Here is a 15898-nt window from a genome sequence, read left to right as displayed (position 1 = left end):
GGAGACACCGCTACGCCGACAATTCAGCCATTGGGTTATTCACCCTCTTTATACAGTATCACATCGATGGATTAATCCACTGCTGAAACTGGGAAGACTTGTATCTCTTCGTCGCCAAGCTCGCAAGCTTTCAGGTGTTTCACTCCCCGAGGATTTCGAGGACCAAATAGGCCAACTGGAGAATGAGATTCTCATCGCTCGCGGCCGAGATCTACTCGTTTTCTTGAGAGGTTCGGGAGACTTGGCAGACCTATTATGTCTCAACGAGGCGATCCACTCGGCAGTCCTCCTTACATTTTACACAAGGTTGAGGGATATGGCCTGGACGAATTCGTTTGTCCGCCAGCAAGCCAGGAAGGTATGTGAGTATGCTGAGGCTATTGACAAATGCTCACGAACTTTGAACAACATCGTGTTCCCTGTATTCCTGGCTGGATGTGAGGCCGCTGATACGGAGACACGGGAGAGGATCGTGTCCTTGTTGAGTGGCCTACATCCGTGGGGATTTTGGTTTCATCAAGAATTTAAGCTGTTGGCAAGTCTGCAACAGGTTTGGCTTATAAGAGATGAGATGCCTGGCGCTTCTTGGCCTGAATGGAGTCAGAGAGGTTTGTCTCCATTCTACTGTTCATATCTAACACTTGAATTGCTAACGACTACTCTAGTGCTTCTCGATAATGTCTTCTGTATTCCCATTTGAGCCATCTGGATGGGTTTGTTGCTCTCAAATTCGAGGGCGGGTACCGTAGACATAAGGGAGTCCAGAATGTAAACATCTATATCGGCCCCCCCAGATCGCCAATTTTATCGTGCGTAATGTTGGCGGGTACTTTTCCGAAACGGAGTTGAGGAGCCTTGTCGAGGGTATCGCCTCGCCAAGGTCCGTGGAGGGAAGCCGCCAATCTGGTTCGTAGAGGCCCGTCCGAGCAACAAGATGCGCCTCGAACAGCAAACCTACATTGGTGTAGCAGAATCCCTTATCTTATTTCTTGATCTGCCAATCCCAGGGTCTAGCGGGGTCATCGGGGGCCGCTCACTACAGCCCAACGCTCAGCAGGATACTTGAGTCTGATTAACCCGGAATGGAAATTCTCCCACCATTGTATGAGATCCTACAATGCAGGGGTGATGGCCGTGGTGTACTCCGTAGAGTTCACGGCGTACAGGCTCATGTCTGGTGGAACGAAATGCGTCATTACTACCAAAAGGAGTTAGCTTGGAACCACGGGTGCTGAGCAAATCGCATGATTTTTGTAGTTCCTAGGAATGGAGTCAACTGATATACTCTATCTAGGAGACAAGGGCGAGATGTCTTGAGCCTAATAATTGGTTCTTGTTACAATCTGCTATCAACGACGCATCGAGATCATTGCCAGTACAAAGAGGAGGCCTGGATCTCGTAATAACGAAATCTTGAATTGAAGTGCTATTTCAGCTATTTAGACCATACTTCTCCCAGGGCACCTACTGCTTTGGCGTCTCCGCCTCGTGGGTCGACCCAGGGATCTCTCCGTAGGACTCAATATCATCAAGGACGCTCTTGAGGATCTCCATGCCCTTGTCAAATTCCTGATCCGTAATGTTCAAGGCGAAGCCAATGCGCAGGCGCTCGCCATGAGGGTAAATGAAAACGCCCCGCTGGAAGGCAAGCCTGGCGATACGGCGGGGAGTGACAACATTGCCTGGCTTAATGTAGATCGACGCATCAGCGCCCCGGTTGGTGACGTACTTGATGAAGCTATGTTTCCATGACTTCGTTATCTCTGCAAACTTGTTGCCAATGTCAGTGGCTCGCTGCAGCAAGTTCTCTTCGTCATAAATTTGTAGCGCCGTCAGGGTTGCAATGTTCGCTGCGGGCGCCATGCAGAAAGTGCTGCCGGTCTCGTAGGGCTTGATCATATCTGGGCCCATAACGTCGTCATTCCCGAGGATGTAGGAGGCCGGATACGAACCACCGGTGATGGATTTGGCCATGTTCACCATGTCCGGCTTATTCTCCGGGCCCAACCAGTCGCTGCAGAGGAACTTTCCGGTTTTACCTGCGCCCATTCGGACTTCGTCAGCAATGAAGAGGATGTTATACTTCCTGCATAGCTGACGAACGCCGATGGCGAATTGAATCTCTTCCTCGAATGTGCTGGAAAGGATAGGGATTAGCTGATGAGCTAGGGGATAGACACAAGGATCGGCTAAAGGATGTATGAAACTCACGGAAGACGACCATGGATACACTCCATAATGACACCGGCCACACGGTGGCCGAATTGCTTGAAGGCATCTTCGTAATCCTGCACACTGCCGTAGCGAAGAGGCTGCCCAGTATGGGGACTGATATTGGTGATATTCCTATTGATTACACCGTAGTCTACATGATCGTCAGCAGCCAATTTCCATTCGTGAGCGCCGAGAATAAGTCATACCTCGCTGAGAGTATGGTTCCATAATGGGCCAAATACCGGCGGTCACACCGTGGTAGTTGTTGGAAGTTCCGAGGACGAGAACATCCTCGGGAGCGATGCCCTTTTTCTTGATGCCCCATTTGCTAGCGAATTTGCAGGCAGCGTCGGCTGATTCAGCGCCGGACACCATCGTAGCACACTTGTCGTAGCCAAACCTCTCGCAAAGGGTCTTTGCGACAAGTGGCCAATCGGCGCTGTGGGTAGCGAAGTTGGTGAGTGTGACTGAAAGGAAGATCTGACGTTAGGACAAGCCCACAGTCCGGGATGATGGTATTGATGGACACGAACTTTTGTTGATCGACTTCGTCATGGCCTTGACCATCTTAGGGTGGCAGTGCCCCAGATTGGTAGCACTCAGCATGCAGATGAAGTCGATGATTTCTTTGCCGTCCACATCCTAGTACATCGGTGAACTATCAACACTGTAATCCTTCCAACACCGGATCCTGTAGGATAGTAACTTACAATAAGGGTCGAACCCTTCCCACTGACAATGAACCCGGGCGTAGCGCCAAAAGTTCCCGCGCCGTACTTCTCTTCCATGTCCATAAGACTCTGGACGGTCTGGGATAAGGGCTCGCCGGCTTGAGTCGCCATTTTGTCTGATTGCTTTTATAGAATGTAGCAAAGGGACGTTTCGAAGTATGAGCAAGAATAGTATGAAAATGTTCGGTGTCGAATGTAGTCACATACGAAGCTCTTCGACAGGAGAGAATCAGCAGCAATATATATTGTTGTGACCTTGGTCGCCAGAAGGGGGGAGACATCATGCCGGGTCCGGTGCCGAGTTGGCTTGCGGCAAGTTCTCCTAAAGGGGACTGGCGTGGTGGCCATTGGAAATCTCCCGCGGGACCCGAACACCAGGAGCTCGGTCTTCTTGCTTCGATCAAGGACACGGGGCCTTTGTTGCGTTTAAATTCTGACCCACGAAAGAGGAAGTATTTCAGCAGTGACAACGTACGATGGTGCGGGGTCTTGAGCGATTATTCCTTTCCTCCTCCCTGGGGCGATTATTTGGTTCGAGGAAGATCATCATGACCCGGCGCTCCGTACTGCTATTCGTCTAGCGCAGTACCCTGAAGAGTGGGGTTAAGGGAAGGGAGATCTGGGCCCTAACGTTCGGTGGAAGTTGATCCGTCGATCTGGGCAGACACGAATGAAGCCACCCGGGGAAAGAAACCACTGTCTGAAATGAAACTTTTTGTATGAGGAGGATTATGTAGATCGAGGCACCAGGGCCGAGCAGAGCCGCTCAAGGAATCATTCTGACCCTACTAATTCAGTGACCTATTTTCCGGTAACCCCGACTCCCCGAGGATCCAGCTTTTTATTAAGGAGTCCGGAACTAGAACATCTCAAAGTCCCCGGATAGTATACCGAGCGGAAACATTTTACATATAAAATAAAGTTTTAAGGGCAGGATATAGATAGAGTAGTAGGAAAGATAGAGGTTTGGTAAATGGAATCGGATTATATTCGTCGCTCCGTTGTCTTTTGTGGATTTCTTGAACAAAGATGCAAGTGGCCCCCTCTCTCTATTCGTAGACAAGCATTTGCAGCGCACCTCATTATTACAATGCCCGTGGGCTCTCGCGGCCTGGAAGAAGATAAATTAATGACTTTTTTTATTCACTGGTTTGATTCTGGCGAACTTCGTCGTGCCAGAAAAGGGGCGCTAGTATAGGCAAAGTGAATGAATATTCGGGTATTTAAGGAGAGAGGTCGGAAGGCGCCCGTTGTGTGTTATGTACGAAGACGATTAATCAAACCCTCTCCAGATAAAGGCAGTGGCATCCACAATATCCCACACCAATATACAGGACCACCAATCCTAGAGCTACCTATATCTACATCTCCTCCCATCATTTCGGGACCCGCCTGTCACCCCTTTCGGTGGACACCTGCGCTCTCTACGAAGTAGGAGACCAACCCCAACAAGGAGGCTTTGGCTTGCAAGGGTTTCGCGAAACCAGACACTCGCTTAATAGCCAGCGTGGGTCAGGGTTACTGCCTGCCTGCAACGTTCCCCTGCAAAATCCGGCTAGGGTTGCTGAGCACATCGCCAAACCCCTGTCGACGACCGTGCGTGAGACAGCTCTGTGACAGAAAAGAGCTGGCCCATCACAACATCGACAAAGTCCGCGCCTAGCAGAGCTGAGACTTCACGTGGGTTCTTGCTCTCTCCCTCCGTTCAACCACTTGCGGTTTGTTTGGCTCGAGTGGAGAAAGAAAAGGCGCGCCATTGACCCGTTTGACGTTTGACACCTCCCCCCCGGCCCTCCACTTTTTTTCTTGTCCGGGCAATTTGGTGTTCCATACCCATGGAAATTGGGGCTTGCTCCGTATTTTGCAGCCAGACCCTGCCTAGTTTGTGAGCGGTCCCGGCCAACATGAGCATCAGAGCCCGGACGTGATGCCATTTTTTGGCCAGCATAGGCCTTGGCCTCGGTAAATGTAGCCGAGATGATAGATGGGGCGGCCATGCAAACTACGATGGGATGACAGGACTATTTCGGAACCAGGAATGCATAAAAGGCCCTCGATCATCCCTTCGCTGTTGGGGAATCTTTCTCCTTTGCTGGCCTCAATCACCATCCCCACTTCCAGCTTCCCTTCTTCTCCCCACAGCCAGCAGCTCGTAGCTCTTTGTTCGTTTCTTCTCAGACAGCTGTGCTGTAGTACTATTATTATTTTATTCGCTTCAAAACACTTTTGTTCCTTGGGGTTGCCTCATTCAAAGACACCTTCACTTCACGACCAAATTCCCTCTTTCAATTCTTTTTTTTTTCCCGAGAAAACAATTAAAGGAAACGAAAACACGCCTTCCGTCAAAATGCACTTCTCCAAGATCACCTTCTTCACCTTCGTCGCCTCCGTCCTGGCCGTCGACCTCCTCACTGTTCAAGACTATGCCGACTTCCAAATCTCGGATGGCGTTGCCGGAAACGCCCTCGCCGAAGTCGCGGCCAAATTTCCTGTATAGTTTTCCATCCTTCCCTCCCGAGTTGAAGAAAGGGCAAGAAATTTAACAAGCGAGGAAAAAAAAATAGGTCGAGGAGTTCCGTGCGGACCTAGCGGCCGTTAGTGAGAACGATCTTGCAATCCTCAAGGCCGCTCGTGAGACCGCCGAGGATGCCGAGACCGAGAGTGGTGGCTTCAACGATGCCATCGACGCCGCTGGTGGCAAGAACACCGAAGAGGGTGCGGCTCTACAGATCGGGTAAGTAAACGTCGGCAAATTCTACTATGCTCTCCCTAGACCCTCCGTTTTATTTATGTGTAATATATAGGAAACTAACTTCTGCCGTTCTCCAGCAAAATCAAGAACAAGGTCCTCAAGCTTGAGCTCTTCAGCCTGGTCCTACAGATTGAGCAGGCCCAGGGCGCCGATAACCAGGACAAGCTCGACGAGGAACTTGCCAAATTGGCCAAGAATGTTGCGACCGACGAGGATTCCGCTGGCGAAACGAGCCAGAGTGTCAACTTTCAGGGAAGCTCTCAACCTTGAGTTGAATAGGCGATGAAAGTTATTGGGGAACTAGGTCAGGGACGGGCGGCTCTAGTTTTGGGAAAGGGATGATGGTGCTTGATGAAGCTTAGGGGAGTGTACGAGGGACCTGGAGCTGGGGATGGCCGGGGGGTCAGACGCACGCACAGACTTGATACCCCATCGAACAAAATACGAACAAGAATTGAAGCGAACCTTTGTATATTGTGTGATTTGACGTAAATGTGTGCTAATTGTATTGGTTAGTCGCATTCCCTCGAGGCTAGCGGGTCTCCGCGAGGAAAAGAAAACCAGGAGCGTGGGCGGTGCATAATTTTGTAAATGGACTCGAACTCGCTGAAATAACACCACCTCTATGCCAGTCAGCAGCGCAAAGATCTTCTCTGTTATGTGATGGGGGTACCGTATTTCGACCTAAATTATGATAGACGAAGACGATGTGCATGTAATCGTAACGAGCCAGCATAATATCCACAGAAGAGTAGAGTGAGAGAATACGTTGACTGCTCTAGAGCTATATATATGAAAGCCAAGAAACGACGTCGATTCCTCCGCGAAGGCATTGCCTCCTGATCTCCTTGCGGATCTTGTTCTAATCCTCAAACACGTCATCTTCCAATCCTCATTTTTCAATTTCTTCTTCAGGCCCCACTGGCCAAGTCTCTTTTGAAAAGTCTTCAGACTCGGAGGTGTGAGCACGTTGGATCGATAGGGGAGATGATTCGAGAGAGTCGCACCTAATATCAGGAAACCCGAAACGCAGTTCCAGAACCTTTTTGATCTAGGAGGCGGTCTTGCCGTGCCACTTATAAAGGTCCAATGAACTGCTCGCCAACGATGATACTTCACAACTTGGCTCCATTGTCGTAGTGTTGAATCGAGCAAGTGGGTGTCGTTATGTTCATGTAACACTAAAAGGGGATTTTGTCGGCAGACGCGTTGGAACTGTATTAAACAAATTTGGGAGAATTGAAGATGGACTGACAAGATGGCAAGGGGAAAGAAGCTGAGGAGGCACATTAAATTTTCAAGGAGGATGAACCATTGGGCGGCCCAAACCGCAGCGAGGCCGCCCGGTGAAAAAGAAAAGGACTGGCTTCTTCATTTTGACTACTCGTAGACCTCATCCTCCCGGTTGTGATGGCCCCTTCACAATTGTATCTGGCCGCAGTTGCTAGGCTGTGCTCGTTTTTCCTCAGCTGCCCAAAACCCCTAGAAAACTGCCTGCGCCCCTGATGCGAAGGTTAGAGTCGTCCAGGTGAGTGCACACGGTTTTAATGTTTTCTACGAAAGTTTTTGTAGTGACTGTTATTGTTCATTATGCTAGTTGAGACTGCTAACGGGACAGTTTAGCGAATATCTTATAATATCATCAGGTAATAATAGCAACGAGTTTCCTTTTTCGAAAGGTGACGTGCCTGGTGAACCGGGATCCGCGGCGGTGTCCGGGCACGACCCCCGCACCTCTCGTATGGTTCGTAAATATAACAGGAGCTAATCCCAGCTCATTATGAGTAGTTTCAGTCTCGCTATCCCCGTCGAGGCACCACATCCTACATGTTCGGGCATATAAAGCTATCCCTCAACCGGGTACGTCGTTCATCACCCTCCCTCTAAACTTAAGTGCTTCATCCTCTGAGTATTAATTCGCAGACCGCATGGCAATGTGCTGTAGAGGCTGCAAGGTCGTCACGAGGCTTGATATTCCCTAGATCCCCACTCTCATATCGTGCGAAAATACTGAAACTAGCTACTAAGTAATAGATCAGACCGGGGTATCGCGTCTCAATGCCGACGGCGGATGTCCGGAGTCCATTCGCAAGGCTGCCATGCACCAAATATCCATGTAACACTGCAGCTGCACCCGAATCGTTTAGTGGATATTGCCGTCGTCGATCCAGTGACCGGCCTGCATGCCTCAGTCTTACCCCCTCTGCTCAATCTGCGGGGTAGAAATTCAATTCATATGACTGTTGCCTAATTCCACGAGAACCCGCCGTTGCAATGCAATCACCACTTCAACTGCGGTGCATTCAAGCTCGGAAAACCAAGTCAGTATCCGCTAGGCCTATTTTGAAGTCTACCTACCACAGTTACGCCGGGGCCGCTTTCCTCGAGTTCAAAAACCCGCTCATCTTCCGCCACCCTCTCCGAACTCTTGAGATTGTACGCAGCACATAGAGGACTAATCATGTCTCGTGTACCACACCTGACTTCCGACAAAACGGGAAACGCCTTACCCCGGAGATTGTATGAGCCTCTACCCGAGGGCAACTTCATCCGGCTCATGATCCTTGAGCCCGGTGAAGATGGGGACGCATTGTCTTGCACTATGAAAACGATGAATCTCGATAATCCCGTCCCTTACGAAGCTGTCTCCTACGTATGGGGGAGCACACACCGAGACCATCCCATAAAAGTTGCAGGCCAGACCACCTATATCACCACCAACCTGGACAGCACTTTGCGTCGAGTGCGCTCGCGCAGCCGGCCTCGCACGTTGTGGGTGGACTCCGTCTGCATCAACCAAGATGACCTCCCCGAGCGAGGGAGTCAGGTACTCCAGATGGGCAAAGTCTACGGGAAGGCGAAGAAGGTACTCATGTACCTTGGAGAAGATGGCAACAGCCACGGAGAGGCAGTCAAGTCCTTGGTATCGGAAATCGAAGACATGGTTCTAGAGGGAATAAGAGGAGCAGGAGAGTCGTGGAACTCCTTCCCGACCCTGAATTCGGATGATCGGGAGCGTTTCCTCGCCGACACGAGGTGGAATAGTCTCATCGTTATGACGCACCAGCCTTGGTTCACGCGTGGCTGGGTAATTCAGGAGTCTAGCCTGGCTGCTGATGGTTTGATGCTATGGGGTTCTTCTGAGATCCCCTGGCGGGCGTTTTTGCGCACCTACACGTGGATGATCAGGAGACTTCCACATGTGCGAGTTAAGTACGGAGACGGCAATCATGGCATGAACCGCCTACATCTCGAGCTCTACCGGATGCACAGCCAGACGGAAACCATGCCACTTTACACGAAGCAGGCATCCGAGTTCGATTTCCTTATCATCCCCCACGATGCAAGGGCACTATCCGTCAAGGACCAACGAGATCGAGTGCACGCTTTTCTGTCAGTGGCAAGCGCTGCAGGACTAGAACTTAGGATATGGCCGGACTACTCTGATGGAAAAAAGCCCCAAGATGTCTACCTAGATATGGCGAGGGAATATATCAACATCACTGGGAATGTCAACATATTGCATTGCGTACAGCACACCGATGATAGCCTCTGCGATGGATTTCCGTCCTGGGTCCCGAGATGGGATCTCAACCTCTTCGATAACATCATTACGCACACATCGGCACCAACCCTTATCCCCGCGGACGTGAGACCTTCAGTCTCCGGAAGTAACGTCTTGAATGTCAAGGGAGTCATTTTCGATGAGGTCATCTTCACATCCGAGCCGCTCTCACGAGACGTCTCCATTTACGACCTAAAAAGGATTTGGGACCGAGTTTCTGATGCCCATATCACATCGGCATACAAATCTACGTACAAAGCGTTGGCATTCTCCCAGATACTCTCAGTGGGCCGATCATGGGGTGCTGAGTGGCCCGAATGGGTGAAATGGAGGGAGGCATACATTAACTTGTGCCTGAAACAAAACCGCTATGTATCACAAGCAGACGATCCGCTCCACGAAGGGATAAAGGCCTTCCACACTTATTCGCAGTGGAACGTGCACAATCGACGTATTGTTGTCACAAAACGGGGATTCTACGGCGTAGTTCCGCTTCCGACTCGTGACGGGGATCTTTGTGGCGTGGTATTCGGGGGTAAATCACCATTTATATTACGGAAGACTTCGGCATCTGGTCGATACAGGCTTATTGGGGACGCCTATATTCCTGGGGGTCAACCCCCTAGGCATCGAAACGGGGGCGAAATGATTCTCCCTATCGGCTTCAGAATTATCGAGACTGGGCAAGCTGGGTTACTGAAGACCAAGCCATTCACCTATGTTGAAGTCTCCCATTCTCATAGTTTAACTTTTGTCAAAGATAGAACAAATTTTGAACCATTTATGGGTACAAGAAATCTGTCAATTCAGGAGCCTTTAGATCGATCGCACGATTCATGTGTACAACGGAGCGGGATAGGACCATCAGTTTTCGCGAGCTATGGTAGTCGTATGTGCTGTTCAGGCGTAGCAAATTTTCTTATGAACTGAGGTTTAACACCTGCCAAGAAGTGAAGCATTGGCTCGGACTTATATCATGTCCCGTGCGACCCGATCACCAGCGCCTGCTAGACTATTTCGCTCCCATAGCTAGTCTTAGACTATTACAGCTTTCCAGTGCTCTCCCCAGGCCACATACCACTTTCCTTCCAGCCAATCTTCCCTAAAGTTCATTTTGCTGCCCCCTATACGCCAGGCACAGATCGTCGCCGCACTGCTCAATGCACTATAGCGAGATGAGGCGGCCATGCCTTGATGTGCAGTGCCGATACTTAACGGAAAGGCCAAAATGGAATAATAAACGGCAGGGCAAAGGCCTGAATGCTAGCAGCTCCATCGAGAATATCTTTCCACTGAGGAGACTTGCAAGAAGAGGCACCAGAGGTGTTCCAGTTTGTCTTACTTTGAGGTTCCCTCTTTTCAGAGAATCCCAAATCGTGCGGTTTGGTCACTTAGTTCGCATTTTGAATGGTTCCGGAGTACTCTTCTGCGATCTTTGGGCGAGAGTCCTCTAAGAGTCATCGGTAACTTTGGTCCTCCAAAAGGGTTGTCTGGCTATGCCTGCGAGTTGTGTTTAGTCTTCGATCATGCCGTTTGTTTCGATGATGTCTTTTCACGATTGGTCTCAGCGAAAATACCCCCGATGCCGCGTTTTATCCTCTAAATAATAAACATTTTTACTGTGAAGATGCTTTTATCCACCAAGTTACTTGTTAGTTTGTATTTCGGGTTGTCGCTAATCCATTACTCATGTTTTGTTTGGTATTTCTAGTATTGTTCTAAGTAAGTGGTATTCTTTTTTAAACTTTTTTTTTATAGTATTATTCCTTTTGTAAAGGTATTACTTATATATATATTACTAACAATAATTAAGTACCGTTGAAGATTACATTAATTCTTTATGAAAAACAAAAAGAATTTAAGAAAGAAATAGAATCAAGATTGATAGGAGATTGATCCCCTTGAAGTAGTCTACAACTCTGAAGAAGAGTACAACTCTAAAAGAGGCGGAATAGTACAAGTCGCTTGTACACAGTATCAACAAGCTAGCACCTCCAGCAGTATAGGTTTGTTTTATAGGAAGTGCGGCTAACTGCCCGTTAGTACAAAGGCAAACTGATTAGTAGGGAAGATACATAGTTTAGATCTGATTTTTTGGTGCGGCAGATAGGTCGACTGCCGAGAGGAACCAGTGTTTACGATTTGTGAGTAAAAGATACATTTGATTTTTGAAAGTCGTTCACTGTGCTAGACAACCAATGGGGTATAAAGAAATTGGGGGAGGAGGGGGACTCCGACTTTGAAGTTGGTGCCGTGGTGAAAGGGACCAGATATGGTGCCATTGTGTTGGTGCCGTAAGAGGTGTATATAAAGGGGTGTTTCCCTGGATCGCACTCTTGTCTGAATCAGATATATCACTTACAGCTTAGACTAGGGCCGGCATACAAGATACCCAGTTGTTCAATCTCTTCGGCATGGCTCTCTCTGGCGAAGTTATCGTGGGCCTGGTGGCTTTGCTCGTCATGTGTGCTCCTTACGCTGTGCGATTTCTGCGCCGGTATCTTCATTATTCGCCGTGTCGGCGCCAGGTCCAACAGGGTGGTGAGTGCGGTCTTGATGGTTAATGTAGACAGTTCCTGAACCCAGACTAAACCAATACCGGACCTAGGTCTTCTTCTACCTTTGGCAACTGGTGACGTGGTCACTTATGGCGACAGACCAGCGACCGAAGCCGCATCCGCGCATACTTTCTACAGCACGGTAAGACGAAAGCGCCAAGTGACAGGTCCGTATCATTTCAGCTAACAAAACGGAAACCCTTAGGTTACAAGAGAAACTGTTATGTATTTCAAATTAGTGGGACGTGACGACTCGCATCGGGTCTAGGTAGCTCGACGAGACATTTTGTGTCGGCGAGCTAGGTTAGAGGAAATATGGGTTATTGGGCAGTGTGGAGCGATAACGGCAAATGGAGTTACGGTATATGTGGACGCCGGGCAAGGAGAGCAGCGCCGGCGGACATTTTGAATTCTGACTACGGGTGTATATATTCTATACAATACATTAGATTACCATTCATCAATTATGCCAATTGAAATTTGCGGAGGACAGAATCCCTTTGGGCGGTTACTCATTGGCATGTTCATGAGGCACTACGGTAGAGCGAGTCGGACTACGGATTTGCACGAGACGGCACGCCGAGAATATACTGAAAATAATTTAATTGGAAAGACGGCAAAGGAGGGACTACAGTGAATATGCCTATTGCAAAAAAATCAAAACTGTTCCTTCCCATTCGAAAAAAAAGAGCCAAACGATGCCTCTAATTTCGGCCCATGGTATCACTGCTTTCTCCATGGGCGAAACGCAGTGCCACGGTCACCGAAGCAAAGCAAAGGCGCTTTGTCCAGCAGACCTGGTGGTCAAGCGATGCCTCGGGATCCGGGGGGCCGCATCGGCAAAGGCGTGTCCTGCGACCGTACAAGACTCTGCGTCACGGACACCGAGGTCCGTCAGCAGGCCTTCCCAACAGGACAACAGGCGCAGCGATCCTATGCTTTGGGGCATTCGGGGCAGGACGTGACAAAGTTTGGGTGGAGATTGGTCGGCTTTCCACTCCGATCTAATCCGAGCCTCCGTGATGTATTGAAGCAGCTATCGTTGGCGAGCTGCTAGCCCTGTCAATCGTGGGCAGGGTTGTATAGCTGTCTGGTCAACTTCATGGCGCATAATTCGCGGGATTCTCCTCGAGTGATGGCTCTCAGAGAATACATCGCGTGTCTATGTGTGCCTGACCCAACTGGGTATGCCAGGTGACTCCAAACAGAGGAAGACCTTCGAGATTGGGACCCGATAGCTTCGGTCGTTCCACCAGCTGTAATCAAGTGTCCCTCCCCGGGGTCTCCCCAGTCAAATAACTGAAATTTAGAAACAGGTATAGTTCTTCGCGAAACGTCGCGGTTGTAAGTTTGGGCGGCTTTTCGCTTTCGAATAGTTAAATGCTCTCCAGGGTCACCCCAGTCGAAGAGGAAAGGTCGGAAAAGCTCAAATGCGATGTCACAGGGGATGAGGTCCTCATTCCTCGAGTACAATGCCTCGATGACCAGAGAGAGATCATCATCGTAAGATGTCAATTCCGGGATGGGTGTCAATCCGAAAAGTGAAGAGCGGGATTTATTGTAGCGGAAAATAGGCGCATGGCCGAGATAATATCCCCTTTTGTCTCCTTTCTCTCCTTTTTCTTCTTCTTCTTCTTCTTCTTGGTCTTCATCGTTGTCGATGTCCTCATCGTAATGACATGTATAGTGGAACTCTTGAGAGGACGGATCACGCCGATAAAGGTAGACATCTACGGCAGATAAGTAGACGACCCGGAACAAGACGCCGGATAAAACGAGCCAAAATTGTCCCTGCTTCCAACCAAGGAGCAGGATGAGCAGGTTTATGGCCAGATTGGCCCGAGAACTTGCGAGAAGGAACATTGCTGGTAGAAGACAAGGAGCAACACAAGGAGGATGAAGGTTAAACCAGGATTGAGAAATGTAGACCAGATACCCAAGGGACGGCACTTATGAAGCTTGAAACCGACACTTCCCTCTTAAGTGTTTAGTGAGATTATATTTTCTAGTAAATGTGGCAGGACATCGCGGGTTCGTGCATTTGATCGACGGCCTAGGAAAGTGGACGGATTGATGTTTTTTGACGTCCTTGGGATATCTCGCCGTGTAATTGCAGCCGATAAAGCCGCACTTATGAGGCCAGACACGTAGTTGTCGTTTCGGATTTCCAGTTTGGCCTCCAGCACCTCGGATCTCTGGCCGGGAGTTAGGCAACTCCTCCCCCGCTGGCGAGCCCGGCTGCTGATCGGACGGCGATGGACCCGGTTGCAAGGGCGACGGGGTCGGGAAGGCGGGAAGGGCCCCGAAAAACTGCTGCTGAGGCACAAAAGAAGGGAGTGGACAGCTTGCGAAATTGATTGACGACGAAAAGTCTGCCGGGTACGCCAATCCAAAGGCAGAGACGTTATAAGTCGGCGTCGGTAGGAAGAGATTGGAGGGATTAGGGGTCAGGTAGGCGATCCCTTCGGGGTTAGGAAGTAGCCTTTGGTCGCAGAAAAGACTACGTTCCGACGCGCTCGTTGGGATCGCTTGGTGTTGGGTCTGATTGATGAATTCGCTGAAGAACCGCGAATCAGTTTCGGGACATAATATTGTGTTCGGTCCAAAATTGAAGAAGTCGTGCGGGTGCGGCGGAATCGACGCGGAGTCAGGCGGGTCACCGCAAGGAACGGCGGCGACCCCGTCAAGCGGGAAGTGGGAGGAACCCTTGGGCAGACCACAGCGTCTCGCGACGAGAGCGATGTGGGCAATGGATGCGAGCGAGGACCGCCCTCCCGGGTGGGCAGCTCGGTGTGCGCTGTGAGGATGATACCGAGGGGGACTCCTTTCGCGTTTGTCGTGGGTTGGGCGAAGGAGAGAATCAAGGCACGAGGGAGAGATGGCAGGCGAGCGAGGGGCAGAGACTTTTGTCCAACAAGTGGTGGCGTCACTCTGCATCCCTGCATCACCCAACACAGCAGAGGGGGTCAACATATAAGGAGGCTTTGCGATTTGGCAGAACGATTGGCTGGTATTAATTGAGGTGCATGCGGGAGTCCTCCCCCTTGTCCCCTGCTGGCGAATGATAGTCCGTAATTGACAACCAGGACATCAACCTAACCCAATCTTGGACGCACAACTGTGTGTCCCAGTACTTCGTCTGAGTGCCCTGTCCCGAGGACAGTCGAGTACTGTGACAGGTTCCATACAGCCTGGCCAGTCTCGGAACGAAGAGGACGATCTAGTGAGTACCACAAGACGATGAGAGTATTTAATTATAGAGGCATGGCTACATTATTCTATATTCACGGGTTATGCATCCGTAGTATTACTCTTCAAACCCACGGGCCTGACTACCGGATGTGGCACGACCGGTCAGATGCGGCATGGGTAGTCAAATGCGGCATGTCGACGCATGGCTCCATCTACTCAACCCGCCAATCAGAGAAGGGAGTCCGGGCTACGAATGGCCTCAGCGGACTCCCAGAAACTGGCAGAGGACTCCCGAAGAACTGAGAGCGGACTCCAACGGACTCCCAGCGGACTCCCAGAGGATTCCTTCCACACGAAATGCGCTCGAAACCAGGCGCCGATTTCCCTGGAGTTTCGCTCGAGACTCTGCCGGAGGAGGGCCGATTGATAGGATATTTAAAGGGCCCCATGAACGCGATGGACTTGTCTGTTGAGCCTCTTTCTCAAATTTCTCGCCTATGATTTAAGTGATAGAGGATCTCCTTGCATCCCTGAGGTTGCTACGTTCTTCCGACGCGAATATATATAAATTTGATTGTCTGCCTCTTAGCCATGAAGCTTCCCCCTAGCCGGTGAGCTTCCTAGCCGCTATAGTCTCCGAGAAAATTCCCATCTAACGTCCTGTTTGCCACAGCCCAATCAATAGTAGCCGGCCCGTCACGGCGTTTCCAAAGAAGAAAGCGGAGGGCCAGTCAAGCCCCACGGCCCCTGAGACTTGTGAAATTCATACCATCACCAAGCCAGGCAAACCAGTCTTAACGGCTGCTGCCCGAACTCGTGTTGAGGCATATCTAGACAGCCTAACCATAGTTCCCAACGGAAGTGTGGCGGGTGACATGCGAGATCC

General features: G+C 50.1%; 3 protein-coding genes across 3 annotated transcripts; 2 read left to right on the top strand and 1 right to left on the bottom strand.

Annotated features, from left to right (window-relative positions):
• Positions 1-1464: 1464 nt before the first annotated feature.
• On the bottom strand, positions 1465-3056 carry SAPIO_CDS1881 (uncharacterized protein; the record flags this gene model as incomplete). Its single annotated transcript, XM_016785049.1, has 5 exons — positions 1465-2137; positions 2212-2365; positions 2421-2681; positions 2748-2856; positions 2925-3056. 5 exons carry the CDS (start codon positions 3054-3056, stop codon positions 1465-1467), a joined length of 1329 nt encoding a protein of 442 aa, XP_016645346.1.
• Positions 3057-5292: 2236 nt separating this feature from the next.
• Positions 5293-5967, top strand: SAPIO_CDS1880 (uncharacterized protein; the record flags this gene model as incomplete). The annotated part of the gene is made up of 3 exons (XM_016785048.1): positions 5293-5436; positions 5510-5679; positions 5775-5967. The coding sequence occupies 3 exons, from the start codon at positions 5293-5295 to the stop codon at positions 5965-5967; spliced, it is 507 nt and encodes a 168-aa protein (XP_016645345.1).
• Positions 5968-7971: 2004 nt separating this feature from the next.
• SAPIO_CDS1879 (uncharacterized protein) lies at positions 7972-9671 on the top strand (the record flags this gene model as incomplete). The annotated part of the gene is made up of 3 exons (XM_016785047.1): positions 7972-8133; positions 8225-9583; positions 9648-9671. 3 exons carry the CDS (start codon positions 7972-7974, stop codon positions 9669-9671), a joined length of 1545 nt encoding a protein of 514 aa, XP_016645344.1.
• Between the last annotated feature and the right edge of the window lie 6227 nt (positions 9672-15898).

Source organism: Scedosporium apiospermum (assembly GCF_000732125.1).
Source record: "Scedosporium apiospermum strain IHEM 14462 chromosome Unknown SEQ_SAPIO_0077, whole genome shotgun sequence".
Lineage (NCBI taxonomy): Eukaryota > Fungi > Ascomycota > Sordariomycetes > Microascales > Microascaceae > Scedosporium > Scedosporium apiospermum.
This window is presented reverse-complemented; position numbering and strand designations above follow the sequence as displayed.